Source organism: Festucalex cinctus, chromosome 14, assembly GCF_051991245.1.
Source record: "Festucalex cinctus isolate MCC-2025b chromosome 14, RoL_Fcin_1.0, whole genome shotgun sequence".
Lineage (NCBI taxonomy): Eukaryota > Metazoa > Chordata > Actinopteri > Syngnathiformes > Syngnathidae > Festucalex > Festucalex cinctus.
Genome location: NC_135424.1, coordinates 2690001 through 2706329, shown reverse-complemented (window position 1 = coordinate 2706329; position 16329 = coordinate 2690001). Strand labels below are relative to the sequence as shown.

The window sequence follows — 16329 nt, the reverse complement described above, 5'->3', positions numbered from 1 at the left end:
GTTTATCACAGAAGTTTGAACAATTGTAGTCAGGTGCGATCATGTGACGCGGCACGGCATCCTGATTGGTTTACACAATATGCATGATGTAGTTCACCTCCCAGGCAGCAGAGGTCGCACTAAACTCACCCTGGCCATGAAGTCCACAGCGGCCCCTCGGTTCAGGAGCAGCGTGGCCACGTTAATGTTGCCGTAGTGGGCTGCGATGTGAAGTGGGGTGAAGCCACTCTGTTTGGAACACACACACATACACACACACAAGCAGAAATTGGATTACAAGGCATAAAGACACACAAATTTGTGCCAATACTTACAGTACGTCCACTCAGACAAGGACATAATTCCTTTTTTTTTTCTTTTTTCCTCCCCACATTTTTTTTCCACCATTTTTTTTTTTTTTTATTGACACACCATCATCGGGCCAGATGGTATAACTTGATAAGCAGACAACATATTTCACTGAACCATCTGATGATGGATACGTTTTCATTCAGTGGTGAGTGCTAGCTTCAACACTAGCAGCTTCAACATAAATATTCCTTTTGAAGTGCTTCGGATGACGTGATATGATCAATGTGGTAATTAAGAGAACTATTAAGTCCCTACAAATCGACAACGTAGCACAGAAACCGCAAATGCTTGCTAACAAAAAGAGCATTGCTGCATGTAATTCGGTTGTTTGCTTTAAAGAGATGGCTAAAAATGACCCTGCAAATGAACACAAACGTCCTGAATAAAATTGTCATTTCCTGGCTTAGTGAGCGACAGTTTCCACGGTTCCACATTAAGCTGCGTAATCATTCCATCATTAGTGATAATCCAGTAAAAAAGGAGGTGTTTGCTGACACATATTCAACGCCACAAACAACCAAGGCAAAGAAAAATATCTAAAAATATCAATACAGACCACATCAAAACATTTTCTTATTTTTTGGAGACAACAAGCCTCTCTTATGCAAAGCTAGTCTGATACCATGCAAAAAAAAAAAAGTATTTGGTCAGCTAGAAATTGCAATTCCCGTGGAAATTGCGTGTGAACGCTGAGAGTCACCAAAGCCAAAAAAAAATAAAAAATGCCAAAAGACACAAATTAATTCACAGCATGTCAAAAAGAAATTGGCAGATCCCGTGCGAACGAGCCCTCTTGTTTGGATGACCAATAATTAGGAACAGATCAGTGTGCGGGGCTCAGGATTGTTTGCCCCGAACAAGCTGCACATTCTCACATTGGCATTAAAGCGGGTAAAAGCAAACTCAAGTATAATGGGACAAAATAATTCAAGCTACAAGTATGAACCAACGGGCCCTCACACTCACTTTCTCATGGCCAAGCCTCGAAATGATCATCAAACTTTGACCCCATGAAAATCTGAAATCATCCTGCCCTACGAGCAGTCATGGAATGTGCCCCAAAATGGCTGCTTTAACCCAAAATGGTTGACTTGGTGTTCATTTCCCAGCAAGGGTCCTTGAGACTTTTTCGTGCATCCTGTCATGATAAACATGGCCGCCAAATTTTGTGTCAATCATTTTCAACTGGTGTCAGGGTTATTATTTTTCTTTTTATGACTTTCTACTAGAGTGAGTTATGACGGATCGTATCTGTGTCCCTAAAATAGAAAATGAGAGTCCACATTTGTAAAATAGCGACACAAAGGACACGCAAAATTTGGTTTAAAAATAAACAAACGTGGCAACTTCAAATGGCATTTGGCGAAAATGCTTTTTCTCTCAGCATTCACACACCAAATCGAAAGCGTAGCCCGGCTAAGCTAGCATCAACTAGCATCATGGAGAATCTGTTGCCATGCGGGGGGGTGGGGGGGGTCAAAGGGCAAGCCACTGCTGATAACCACTCGACATGCTCGAACAACACACTGGTTATCATATTAATCAGTTTCATGGATCACAGAATGATGACATTTAAGTCCATTTTTTATTTATTTTTTTTTCCAAGACTCAAATCGTTTGCCAAAAATAACAGCCGAAGCTTCCATTTTAGGCACCATGAAACCATTAAAGTCAAGGAGCGCTCGGATACTTCAGAGTAAAGCCAAAAGGCAGCAAAAACATGCGCCATTAATCGGGTTATAGTTTCCAAGACTATCTTCTACATGAGTCAAGCCATGGAAGAGGAGAAGGATGGTGTTAAATGGAAACAAAGGGGGAAAAAGGTGGGGAGAAAGGGGCTTCAAAACTGCATTAAGACGAGGGAACTGTTTTTGGGGGAGGGTTCTTTTTTTTTTTTTTTTTTCAGACTTTATGAGCTGGGATGGAGAAACTAAATAATGTTCAGAGTTGAGGTGTACCTCAGTTGTTCTATTCATCATCTACAAAGTCAGCCAAGAGAGGAGAGAATGTGCAGTTAGTGTGGAAAACGACAAGTTGTGAGCGGAAGATCCTCAAAAGTGGTGGCAAAAAAAAAAAAAAAACACGACGTGTCCGGCGCCGAGCGACGGCCGCCTCACCTTGGACTCCACGTCGGCGTTGTGGTCGTTCTGGAGCAGCAAGGCGGCGGCCTTGGTGTCGTCCTTGCGGGCGGCGATGTGCAGGGCGGGCAGGCGAACTTTGCCCTTGGTGTCGTTCTCCAGAAGCAAGGAGACCACCTGGTCGTGGCCCTGCTGGAGGGCCACCGCCAGCGGGGTGAAGCCGTCCTGCGCGCGGGCGACATGAAACGACGCTTAGGCGGAGAGAGCTCAGTCACAGTATTACGTGTTAGCAGTGATTGTAGTTTGCCTAACGTACATTGGAGAAAATGCTAATGCTAAACGTTACACATATTTTCAAGATTATGTATAATTGTGACCTCGGCTAATTATCATGATGATACATTTGCGCGCAATCACTCGTCATTTTTATCTGATTTGAATTTGTGCGAGAGAAACATGTCAACAAATAATCTTTTAGAAGGATCTGAATCACGATTAGCTAGCTGCTGACCAGTTGCTAACAGCTAGCTGCTCAACGTAACGTCACCCAATAAAAAGTTGTTGTTTTTTTTTTGCAGCTTAGCAAGAGTATATACCTGTGAGTAATGTTAAGATGATTCTCTGTATACATTCCTGAAGCGTTTTGTTTGAATAGCCGCTTTTTTTTAAGAGATAAAAAGTGCCGCAAGTAGCGCGCTAATTAGCATTAGCGAGTTAGACTGGAGTGGATCATGACAATTATTTGCAGATCTATAAAATGAAGCAGAAATCATTGTCAATCAAATCATTTTGAAACGGAAAATTGATTCTGTAGCTTTTTTTTGTTAACATATGCAAGGAAATTAGTTGAGCAAAACATTTCTCTTCATGAGAAGAGAAGTATGTCGAGTACCTCAGTGGCCATACTCTGGCTGGCGCTGTTCTCCAGGAGGAAGCGGACCACCTCCAGGTGATTCTCCTGCGCTGCCATGTACAGAGGAGTGAAGCCATTCTGAAGCCCAAACAAAAAACGCATTTTGGAATATGTTTTGTAATGCATCAGAATCCTCAACAGAGTCAAATGCGTGGATGAAGGTGGGTCAAGGCTGACAATTTTAAATAATAAAGCAATATAAGATCCAGAAGAAGGCTCACGCATTAAATTAATTACCAAAGACGGAAACAAAACACGTTTGCTATAATTATAGATGTGGTTTCAGTTAGTTTTCGTTTTTTAAAAAGCACTTTATCGGTAACGATATTGTTTTTTGAATTTTACTCTTAGTTTTTTTCATTAGTTTTAGCTAACTAAAATAACCTTTAATGGCACCAGTTTTTCGACACCCTCCCTTCTGACTTTGACCATCTCCAAACATTTTTCTTTTGTTTATTTTGTTTATTTTATTTAAACTGAGTCAAATGCCATTTTTAGCATATGTCGCGGGCCACTGAAAAATGGACGAAATGGGCCGCAAATGGCCCCCGGGCCGTAGTTTGGACACCTCTGTTGTACTTTTAATTATTATATAGTTTTAGATTTTTATATTTTCAATATACTACATAGGGAACATTTGCACTGCTTTGAAATGCAGAAATAATAATAATAATTTAAAAAAAGAAGAAAAAAAAAAGAAAACATGAAGACCTTGATTTCACCTTGACGTGACAGCGCAGGCATTAAAATGTGACGCCGGCGGCTGTGTGCAAGCCTACCGGGCGGGGAGCCAGACTGAGTGATTCCCGATAAACATCATTTGAAAAAGGGGATGCCATGTTGTTTTTTTATGTTTTTTTTTTTTTTTTGCTTCGGTGACTTGCGCGTTGTGGCACAACTCACCTGAGACTGCGCGTTGACGTTGGCTCCGTTGGTGACCAGCTCTTTGACGACTTCCGATTGGCCGGCCAGCGAGGCGATGTGCAGGGCGGTGTTTCCTTTCTGGATTACACGCAAGCAACCACAGGAATGCTGTTAAGCTCCCGCGCACCTGTTTTGCGTGTGTGCGTGTGCACGCCAAGTCTGTTTATATCCGTGTCGGTATCCCAGTGACACACCGATCACGCTTCCACAGTTCCAAAGGCGCTCGAGTTCTCCCCTGCGCGCACTTTGCCAACGATGTGTCACTTCCGATGCCGCACATAAATGAACTCTCGCCGAGACTCGACCGTAAATATGCTCGCGGGAGGCTTTGATGAACCCGCGTGACGGCAGCATCGTGACCGAGTTAACTCATTCCTTGCCTTTGACAGGTATACTTGAACGTGACGATATCCAAACATCATGATACGATATCATCACAATATGAAGGTCACTAATATACGACAGTTATCACGATATTGTGGGGATGTTGGCAATACAAAAAAAAAAAAAGGGTCACAATATTGTATAAAACAAAACGCTCATACTAAAAAAAAAAAAAAAAGAATATTGTGCTTTTGTATATAACAACAATGCATATAAACAATCTACATATCTAATAACACTTAATATTGAGGCACTTATTTGCTAATGCAAGCACACATTGAGTTCTTCCACATATTGACTTGGTTCACCTTATTATAATATTAATAATAATTAATAAAATAATTCTATATCATTATTATTATTATTATGATTATTATAAAAACTGTGATTGGCTGGCACCCAGTTCAGGGTGTACCCCGCCTACTGCCCGAAGCCAGCTGGGATAGGCTCCAGCGCCCCCCACGACCCTTGTGAGGAGCCACCAGTTAAAAAAATTGGATGGATGTTATATTATAATATATAATTTATTATATATTAATTAATAAATTATATTAATCACACACAACTGTACTTCATCTGACAATTAGAGTGGATTTCAAACATTGAAGGGCCAAAACATGCCTCGTGAAAATTAAATTGCACAACTAGCCACCAGAGGTTTTTTGTTGTTGTTTTTTTTCCAAACCAATTTTTGGGTGCAGAATCCCAAAAATGTCATCAAGTTTTTTAGCTATAAGATAGTTGTCACAAAGACACGTCACACCTTATACCTGAAAACTGCTTAATGTTGCGAGAAAAAGAAAATACAAACGACATCACCACGAACAAAGAAACAACTTCGACCTCCTTCTCGTTGACTTAAAAAAAAAAAAAAAAAAACTTGGTTTGTAAAAAGCTTGCCAGCACCCACAAAGAATCCCCAAGACCTTCCACTAATCCCGCAGACCGCTTGGGGGGGTCTGTTCACATTTGCGAGGCTTTAATTGGGGAGACTCTCGCCTTCTTCTTGAATATTTCATCACATTATGTGTTTGTCAGCAGAAGGTTCGTAGCCTGTGGCAGAGAGGCGGGGCCACGCAACCGACTGCCAGACGTTAATGGGGATAATATTTCCCCCTCAAAAGCGTTTATTAGCATCAGATGAAAGCGACTTCAAGTAGGCAGACCCCTCCCATAATGCATACCATTAGGATTTCCAAGGAAAAGAACGCACTGCCTCCCTCGGAGCACATTTAATACCAATCCTCCAACGGCGGCGGCGAGGCTGTTAAATGACTTCTAATTCAAAATAAATTCCCTTCATCCCCACCGATCAAGTAGCAGAGGCTCGCACTTGCTCTGCACTGTCTAATCCCCGCGGGCCATAAAAAAATACAAAATAAAAGTGGTCCAAATGGTGATTCTCGAGCTGCGTGAGGTTGAACGGGGCAGCCCGCCTTACCTTGGTAGCCGCATCCACGGCGGCGCCGAGTTTCAGCAGCTCAGCCACAACCTCCACATGTCCTTCTTTAGAGGCGAGATGGAGAGCATTCAGGCCGTTCTGAGAAAGGAAACAAGCGAAATACACGCATGATGTAAGATGATGAAAAAAAAATTTATTCGGCAATATATCGCCATACTACAATTCTCGAATCGATTCAATAGGCAGCCGAATCAATTTTTAAACATCCATTTTTGATGGAAAAATAGTCAACAAAACGTGTTACTTAGGGTTAGGATTTACACCTTAAGCATGGGAGAATGTTATATTAACTCATTCACTCGCCGCCATTTTCACATTTCGCAATCCCGTTCGCTCCCGGCTGTTTTACTGGATTTTGACTGATTTTGCAAGGCCCACAGAATATTGTGTTCTATTGCTATAAAAGCATGGAACCTATCAAAAGAAAGATTAAAGTCTCTTCTTTCATCAGGAAGAAAACGTATGTTTCTATCTGTTTCCGTTTTGCAGCAATTAGCATTAGAAGAGAGCTAAGTTTCATCAGTTTTCATAAATCTATTTAAAATTCAAAGTAATTAAGCTTTTTTTCTAGATGGCCCTGGTTGATCTCCTTTGCTCTGCTGCCACCTGCTGGCCGTTTGTGTAATAACTACCATTTCTACAACAGTTCTTTGCAGTTGAGAGGCTGCATCAAAGCCTCCTGTATGCTCTTCTAGCACAAAAACAAAAACAAAAAAACGTATAAATACGTCTTTGGGACACTTAGAACATAAAAAAACGTATTTATACGTTATTGGGAGTAAATGAGTTAATATTACATAAAAATATAAAAATATTGTATTGTAAAAATATTAATTTAATATATTGTTTTTTTTTTTTTAAGCAGCCCAGACTATATAACATGTTCCAAAAAAACAAACAGTAATTATAACATTATTAAACATTATAACCATCAGAAAATAATCATGACATGACAAAATAACAACATGTATATACCAGTGGCAACAAAGAAAGCTCAACATCTGCAACTCAAAAAAAAAAGGAGTGGGAAGAAGAAAACTTCAATACTTTAAAAAGCCAAAAACATATCAATGATGTCATTGAATCGTCCACCACCAAAAAAAAATCTCCTCACACCGTCTAACAGAAAAAAGTATTGGGGCACCCGATTGTACGAGCTACAGGGAGAAGATAACCGGAGAAAATCACAAGACTACCATGTTGTCCTTTTAACAATATAATAAACCAAATTCACGAGTATTTGATCACAGCAAAGTGTGCAGCTCGACTCACCTGATTGCAAATGTTGATCTCGACCCCAGACTTGAGGTAGTCAAGGACCTTTTCAAGGTTTCCAGCCCGGGCAGCTCTCAAGTAACTGGCATTGCTGTCAGACTGCGGAGAGGCAAGCGAGAAACAGGGCAGGGCAAAATCATGAGTTCAAAACGGAAATGATGGGGAAAAACGGAAAAAATATGTACAAGTATTTCCATGTACCAGGTAGAACTCGGTCATCATTCCTCAAGACGAACGACATCCGAAGAGCAAAGCTAAATGTCCGCGCATGTCCCGTATGTGCTCCGCCGTGTTGAAAGTTTGCGATTTCCTCCTGACCAGACGACGATTTCCAAAGCGAAACATCCCGTGGACCGAAGCCACACGGAAGCCGGCAGCGCTCCGGAACGCCGCGCGTCAGCCGTCACATCCCGAAGGACGCTGAGCTTCCGTCTTCAAAATCCGACGCATGTTTTCATTCCCAGCGGCACCGTCCTGACAAGCGAAAGTTCTCGGCTGCGGCAGCCTCCACCGCCCCCGAATGTGCTGGCCTGCCCTCTAAAATGGGGCTTTGTATACCAAAATAAAAATGATGAGGCAAGCATAAATATGCCCCCATAAGAAAAAAAAAATGTGAGCAATGGGAAGGAGGAGGGGGGCAGACAAAAGGAAAAGCGGAAAAAACTGAAGACCATGCTCTGCTTTCGTAGCACGTGAGAGTTGTCGCTTCATAACAAACAAAATAGCGCTTAATTCCAGAATCTTCTTCAACCTGATCGACAACCTATGATAAGGGCCCGATCCACAAAAAAAAAAAGAGTAAACAAAAGAATCAGAGCATCGCGCTGTGCTAAATTGTGAATGGAAAATATTTGTCACCGAGTCATTTCCTGATTACTGTGACCTTTCAACTTAAGCGCATATCTCAGCCCCTATCTAGAAACATTGTCTTCCCCTCTTGACAAAAAAAAAAAAAGAGGACATCCCGGCTCTCATGACCTCTGCAACATCAGCTGACCAGCTGTGGAATGTGGCTAAAAATAAGATAATAATGTTCTTTGTTTTGATTGACACAGTTAAATGCTCTTCAATCAAGCATCTGCTACTTTTGTTTTTATTCCATCTCCTAATTTTTAATCCCCCCCAAAAATTACCATCATCAGGGAACTTCTAAAAGAGTTAAGAATATCCTTCAAGGGCCAAATCAGTGACCTAAACTCAACCCTATGGAGTATGCATTTTACAAATGGACGACAAATCTTAAGATATACGATCCAGCACTTCAGGTGGTCGCAACGAAGGCCTGGCGCGGCATCTACATTTATATTTGATGGCCATAAAATTGATAATTTAACAGCTCAATAAATATTCTTCGACTGTCGACAGTCACCTGATCTCAACCCAATAGAGCATGCTTTGTCACGATGCATAAAATGGCTGTAATTGGCTAAAAGGGAAGTCAACCTCAAAGAGACACTTTAGCCATTTTTGGCAGTCAATATTTTGTCTATAAGAAATTTGATATTTTCATTATTTTTCATGTACAATTAGTACCTTTAAAAACACAGTTTGCAACTTGCTGTCGACTGAAAATGACATCACAAGGGCTGCAGGTAACCAATCACAGCTCAGCTTGTGAGTGTCACCTGACCAAACCTACAAAACAGGTGAGCTGTGATTGGTTACCTGAGCCCTTGTGATGTCATTTTCAGTCGACATCAAGTTGCAAAATGTGTTTTTAAAGGTACTAATTGTACGTGAAAAATAATGAAAGTATCAAATTAATTATAGACAAAATATTATGCTATAATGGGCTAAATAAGTCTTTAACATTTCTTAACAATAATATCTTATGTGTGACCTCACAAGTCTAAACATGACATTCAGATTAATATTCCATTTGTGAAATATGAGTTATGCAGCGAAATCCAGCCCTTTTTATCCATCTCATAGGGCGGCCATTTTGCCACTTGCTGTCGACTGAAGATGACATCACAGTCACTCAGGGCTCAGGCAATGCCCAATCACAGATCACCTGTTTTTTTTTAAGCTGAGACCTGAGCGACTCTGACGTCATCTTCAGTCGACAGCAAGTGGCAAAATGGCCGCCTCCTGATATCGATGACAATAACTGCTGGATTTTAACTGCTTAACTCACATTCCACTAATGAAATACCATATTTAGACTAGTGGGGCTGCACAGAACATTATTGTCAACAATTTTTTTTTTGTTTCGGGGTCTACAGTACAATCTACTATATATGTAAACATCTTTAATCCAAGCTAAAACGTATGTTTTGTATCGATTGTGACAAAATCCTGCTGGAGCCTCTCCGATGACCTCGCACTAGTCTGTCCTCATTCATTGCTTATTAAAGCCAAAGTTTCCCATGCAGGATAACATCTGTGCGGCGTGTGTGTGTGCGTGTGTGCGTGTGTCTGCTGGTCCAAATCCAAACAGTTGTCCTCTTTCTTACATAAGCAGTCCCGCTGCCTGAAAGCGCGCGCTATGTGCTGTAGCTTGCCGGCATGATCAACAACATGCCTCTGAACGTAAAAGCGCGCAGGTTCGAAGGAGCCAACGAATACTATTATGTCGGTCAAACAGTTATCGGATGGGGAGAACGTCATGTGACATATCTCCTCCAACGTGATGTCATTCTATTCTCTTCTTCCTTATGCGGCCGGCTTAAGTGGCAGATTGAATAGCTTGAAGTCGCGAATCGTGGATCTCGTGGCTTTATCCCTTCATGCTGAGTGACCAACATGTCGCCGAGGCTCCGCCCTCCTGAAATCTGTCCATTCGAGATGAAGGTGCGTCACACAGGAGAGAGAGAGAGAGAGAGAGAGAGAGAGAGAGAGAGAGGGCGGCAGATTTATACGAGAAATAATGCTAAGCTACCGCGCGGAATCGGATATTCAAAGAAAATGGCGGCGTGAGTGAGTATAGGTTAAGCCTTGGAGGAGGGCGGTAGAGAAATATGACACGTTTATTTTATTCTTAATCGAACTTAGCGAGGTTAAAAAAAAAAAAAAGGTAGCTCATTTGTGGGATCACTGCAAACGTGAGAACTTAACATCCCACGTTTGATTAAACAGCAGCAGGCTTAGCCGTGTAATCTTAATAAGATTACTGAAACTTCTTTGTCTGAAATAAGAAGATTGAAAAAGGTGGAAGTAGAAGAGAAATATGCATATTAGGCTTTTTTTTTTTTTTTTTTGTATAATTCATAACCGTTTTTGTTCTTCCTAACGTTCATTCCGGGTGTAATTGCACTTTCAACCACTAGATGGCGGCACACATTTACACATGGTTTGACATTGCACATTTGACTAAAGAAGAAGAAGGAAAACAGGAAGTACAGAATCACCTCATCTTTTTTGCTGAAGATTATCGAACATCAACTCCCCTTCGATCCTGCTTTTTACGCCTACAGAAAGGTTCATTTCGTAATATGCACCACTTGCACCAATAACATACAATAAAAGTAGATTTTTTTTTTTTCCCAATACAACTCTAGTTTGTTTCCAGGCTGGCAACAAAGGTGCGAAACAGCCAAACGCGTCCGCGAGCAACCAGCGCACGAATAAACACGGAAGGTTGATGTCATGAGCTGATGATTCTGGCTGAGCTGAGAGCGGAGCGGCCGCAGCAGCGCTTGTATTGTTTCACTTGATCCCTCACTGTCCTGACTAAACAAAAAAAAAAAAAAAAAAACACACAGAGGCCAGCTACAAAAAAGCCTGGGGCAGCCAACGGCAGGCCCCAAAAGGTTGTCTGCTGCAACTCAACACAACTTTATTTATAAAGCGCTTTAAGAACAGGCATTGCTGTATACAAAGTGCCGCACATAAACAAAAATATCGGTTGTGCAGTAAAGAAGAAGGCAACAAAGCAAACCTTTCACACAACCACTCTCCAACCTTCTCTTGTTTCAAATGTACAAACCCTTCAGTAGTACACAAAGCTTTTATAACTGTCAATTACCGAGGCTGCTATTTTGGGAAAACAAAACACGTCTGTGCTCCGCTGGCTCAAAGACAGGAAAGGAGATTTTAGGAACACTGCAAAGGGGTTCTTACGTTACGACGACTATCATGACCTTTACGGTTCACACAAATCATAAATCACAGTAAATGTATATGATTTAAAAAAATAAACACACTTCTAGGCCATGAAGAGAAACGCAATCAAATGAAAAAAACGAGCCCTGCGGCCATTTTGAAGGCACATTCAACAAGCTAGCGGTCATCTTAGCTTAGCATAAAGACTTGCGACAACTGTCAAATGTGCCGATTGGATACGAAGCAACACAACAGACTTGTACGGAAATATATTTTGGATATCTGGAGTGAGCAATTATGGGAAAATATTAAAATAGATAAAAATAACAGAGGATAGATTTGCGGAAAGAAAAATGTCCACCCGATAGCGACGACATGCAGATGCATCTGGCGGCGAGATAAATAGTTTGGTTCAGCAGACAGAGACAGATTAAAAATTGCGTGTCTCTCGATGTCTGTGCAAATTTTCACTCATCCAGGTCATGGTAATCCGCAAAGGTTGAATCGAGGCTACTGGATTCTTCTTGCTTTTTTTTTTCATTAGTTATGTTTTCTAAAAACATTCAAATATGACTCAGGCAACTATGAAGTTCTCAAATCTCGGCAAAGGTGAACAGTTGGTTCCCATGGCAAGAGCCTTTACGACACAGTTGTCAAACTCGGGTTCTGCATGTTTGAGATGTTTCCCTCCTCCAACACACCTGATTCACAGGATCAGGATGATTATCAGGAAGGATCCTGCGGAGCTTGCTGATCATTTGACTCAGATGTGTTTCAGGAGGGGAAACATTTAATACGGAGGTCACCAACTGCCCCCATCCTGCATGCTTTCAATGTTTCCTTCCTCCGACACACCTGATTGAAATGATCAGGATCCTGATCAGGCTTCTGCAGAGTAACTGATCATTTGAATCAGATGTGTTGCAGGAGGGGAAACATTTAATACAGCGGTCACCGACTGCCATCCTCAAAGGGCCCCTGTCCTACATGTTTTCGATGTTTCCCTCCTCCGACACACCTGATTCAATTGATTGATCCGGCTTCTGCAGAGTTTGCTGATGAGCTGATCATTTGAATCAGATGTGTTGCAGGAGGGGAAACATTTAATACGGAGGTCACCAACTGCCCCCATCCTGCATGCTTTCAATGTTTCCTTCCTCCGACACACCTGATTCAAATGATCAGGATCCCGATCAGGCTTCTGCAGAGTAACTGATCATTTGAATCAGATGTGTTGCAGGAGGGGAAACATTTAATACAGCGGTCACCGACTGCCTCGAGGGCCCCCATCCTGCATGCTTTCGATGTTTCCTTCCTCCGACACACCTGATTCAAATGATCATGATTCACATGATCAGGATCCTGACCAGGCTTCTGCAGAGAATAACTGATCATTTGATTCAGATGTGTTGCAGGAGGGGAAACATTTAATACAGCGGTCACCGACTGCCTCGAGGAACCCCCATCCTGCATGCTTTCGATGTTTCCCTAATCCAACACACCTGATACAAACGATCAGTTTATGAGCAAGCTCTGCAACAGCGCGATAAGGATCCTCATCATTTGAATCAAGGTGTGTTGGAGGAGGGAAACATCGAAAACGTGCAAGTGACTAATAGCAAAAGTGAAAAAATTAAAACAATTTTTTTATTTTTTTTATTTTTTATTTTAACCACAGCTGGTAATCTATTCCATGGTAATTTTTGCCCCATTGTTGGATCAGAATCCTCACCCATTGTGAATAACCCAGTATTGGTTGGCTCAGCCCCCTTTTGGACCCAATTTAGGTTTACTTTTGGTCCAGCAGTTTTCGGTATTTAACAAAATCTCACAACAAATGACACTCAATTAAGTACACCTGTTTTAAATGGCGGGAAAATCCCTCACTGTGTTGCATTTTTCCAAGGTCGCAAGCAAGTTCCTCCTCCACAGCCATCTTCCTCTCTCACTCTTTTTACACTCTTGTCACTTTGTGAAAGCGAAGCGAAACCCGAACAGCCCGTTCAGACGCTCATCCCAACCTCGCGGGCATCCGTCCAACTCCAAGCGGCCGCCCGCGAGCGCCGTCGGATACCAAAATAATACAAAGGAAGACGCTGACAACAAAAGGCGCTTTTTTTTTTGGTTTTCCGCATGCGCGGTGCGGATGAGAGAGCGAGCGGAGGAGGTAACGCATGAGGAAGATGATGCTAAGGGGCTCACTGGTGTGAGTAAACAAAGCACTAAATCAGAATCCATTTTGAAAACACCCCAATCAAACCCCGCAGCCTCTACCTTTCACGCGTGGAGGGAAACCCCCCATTTTCCCCCGCGACTTACCATGACAGCGACGGATTCTCCCTCCTTTTCCGCCTCCTTCCCTTTCTTCCTCACCTTCATTGAGTCTGCAGCAGGAGGAGGAAGAGGAGGAAGAGGATGACGGGGTCTTTGTGCCTGGTCGGGGAAATCCGCGGTTAGGGAGAGGCGAGCGTATGTAACTGCAAATGGAACGCCGGTGCAAATCCTGAAGCCAAAATGACTACGCCGGGATGTGTCACCCCACCCACCACCTCCAACCGTCCCTCCCACCCGCAATTTTTTTTATTTTTTTTTTATTATCCCACCCACTCGCCATCCCCGTGTTCCCTCCCACTCTCGCTGCTGCCTCCCTCAGCATGCGCCTCTTTGTCATCCCGCTTTTCTTCCCAACAAAGACCACATGTGCGCGTGTGTGCGTGTGTCCGGCGCACCCGTGCTACCTGCGCTCAGCAGCAAGTGGTAGACAGCATGAGTGTTTTTTTTGGGGTTTTTTTTAAATTATTTTGGTGATGTCGTTTCATAGAGGAAAAAATGACAATAACAACCGACGCTGTCATGTGAGGCGCAATACCCTCCCCCTTCCCAAGCCAAAAAACAGTGAATGGGGACACTTTAACAGAGGATTAGGAGGGCTCACTCTGTGGTATTAGGGACAACAGAACCCCCCCTACTGTCGTCCCACCTCTCCACCCGCAGGGATCAGGATGATCTGATCACCTCCTAACAGAGGTTGCAAACCGATTCCATTTTTTAGGGAATATTTTCAGTAGGGATGTTCGATACCACTTTTTTTTCAGACCGATGCCGATACTTAGAACCTCAGTACTCACCGATACCAATACCAACTGCCGATACCAGTAGTACATTTTGACAAATTAAAAAATAAAAAAAAATCACTAAAAGATATTTTTAAACAAATATATTTCCTTTAATTTTGACAAAAAAAAACAGCACAGTCACTCTTCAATTGTCTTAACGCTCAAAATAAAACACAAAAATGCTGTTTTAGTTTAAGATTCACAATTTTGAAGTATTTCCAAACCGGTGAAGTTTTGGTGAAAAACCGCTGCAAGCTAGCGCCACTTACAGGCAAGGAGGACTCACTTAACATCTTCTCCCTCTGCGTCACGAGTACTCGAGTACTTGAAAAAAGGCTGGGATCGGCCCGATACCGATATCTGTATCGGTATCGGTACTCGCCCATCCCTAATTTTCAGAATCTATTTTTCTATTGTCGACTAGGGATGTCACGATAATGGCAATATCAGGATATCGTGATATTAAAACTGCCACACTATTGTCGTCGTCATGTTCACAATATTTAAAAGGAACACACCTGTTAAACCTAACCTAAATTGCCCAATTGTCGAAAGGCGCCACTTTGCATCACGGGTACATTTCGACGCTCTCAGTCAGCGTTGCTGTGAGACATTTGGAAGGAGGGTGAGAACGCGGGAGGAGCCTGCGAGCCGACCGAGCGACCCGAGGGAGCGACAGATGCTCCGGACCTCCCCGAGGAGGCGTCTTGGGCCGCGTGATTTGTTGGATCGCACGCACACCCCCCTTTCACGATAGCCGCAGTGAGCAGCCTTGTTTGGTACCCCCAAAAAAAAAAATGGAAGAAGAATGCAGGGTTGCCATGGCGATGAGGGAGGCCACAGCAGAGGAGGACGACTTATCGGGAAAATGATCTGTTGAGACGCACTGCTGTTTACACTTTTTATTTTTGCAAAATGATGTTGTCGGGCGAATTTAATAGGAATGATTGTTATCGTGAGTAGCGCTGAACTATTTTGGAAATTCAGCATTTTTGTCGTCGATCAAGATTTGCAATCAGGATTCTCTTCTCAAATATTTGCAATTATACAAAAATGCATTATTTTGGTGAAATTTCAATAGTTTTGTTATGCAACTTTACCCATGAGTCTCGTTTTCGATTGCTGTTCTTATATTTATTGGGAAAAAAAATGATATGGAGGATAGATATGGATGGAGGATAGATAGATAGATGGATGGATGGATGATGGATGGATGGATTTGGATGGATTTGGATGGATGGATGGATGGATGGATGGATTTGGATGGATGGATGGATGGGTGGATGGATGGATGGATGGATGGATGGATTTGGATGGATGGATGGATGGATGGATTTGGATGGATTGATGGATGGATTTGGATGGATGGATGGATGGATGGATGGATTTGGATGGATGGATGGATGGATGGATGGATGGATTTGGATGGATGGATGGGTGGATTTGGATGGATGGATGGATGGATGGATGGATGGATTTGGATGGATGGATTTGGATGGATGGATGGATGGATGGATTTGGATGGATGGATGGATTTGGATGGATGGAATTGGATGGATGGATTTGGATGGATTGATGGATGGATTTGGATGGATGGATGGATGGATGGATGGATGGATTTGGATGGATGGATGGGTGGATTTGGATGGATGGATGGATGGATGGATGGATTTGGATGGATGGATTTGGATGGATGGATTTGGATGGATGGATGGATGGATGGATGGATGGATTTGGATGGATGGATGGATTTGGATGGATGGATTTGGATGGATGGATTTG

At 42.5% G+C, this 16329-nt stretch overlaps 1 protein-coding gene across 25 annotated transcripts in view; it reads right to left on the bottom strand.

Moving 5' to 3' along the window:
* LOC144000875 (ankyrin-3-like) overlaps positions 1-16329 on the bottom strand; it is a 121450-nt gene that overhangs the window by 60283 nt on the left and 44838 nt on the right. For 19 of the 25 annotated variants that reach the window (XM_077494597.1, XM_077494608.1, XM_077494591.1 and 16 more), the window contains exons 2-8: positions 7385-7486; positions 6092-6190; positions 4246-4344; positions 3322-3420; positions 2469-2654; positions 2310-2330; positions 130-228 (exon numbers count right to left, since the gene is read on the bottom strand). In XM_077494597.1, the coding sequence (XP_077350723.1) occupies positions 130-228; positions 2310-2330; positions 2469-2654; positions 3322-3420; positions 4246-4344; positions 6092-6190; positions 7385-7486 (705 nt within the window). Of the gene's footprint in view, positions 1-129; positions 229-2309; positions 2331-2468; positions 2655-3321; positions 3421-4245; positions 4345-6091; positions 6191-7384; positions 7487-7588; positions 7863-13750; positions 13950-16329 lie in introns of those variants that run through there. The other 6 variants (XM_077494594.1, XM_077494588.1, XM_077494607.1 and 3 more) reach the window with 3 other exon arrangements.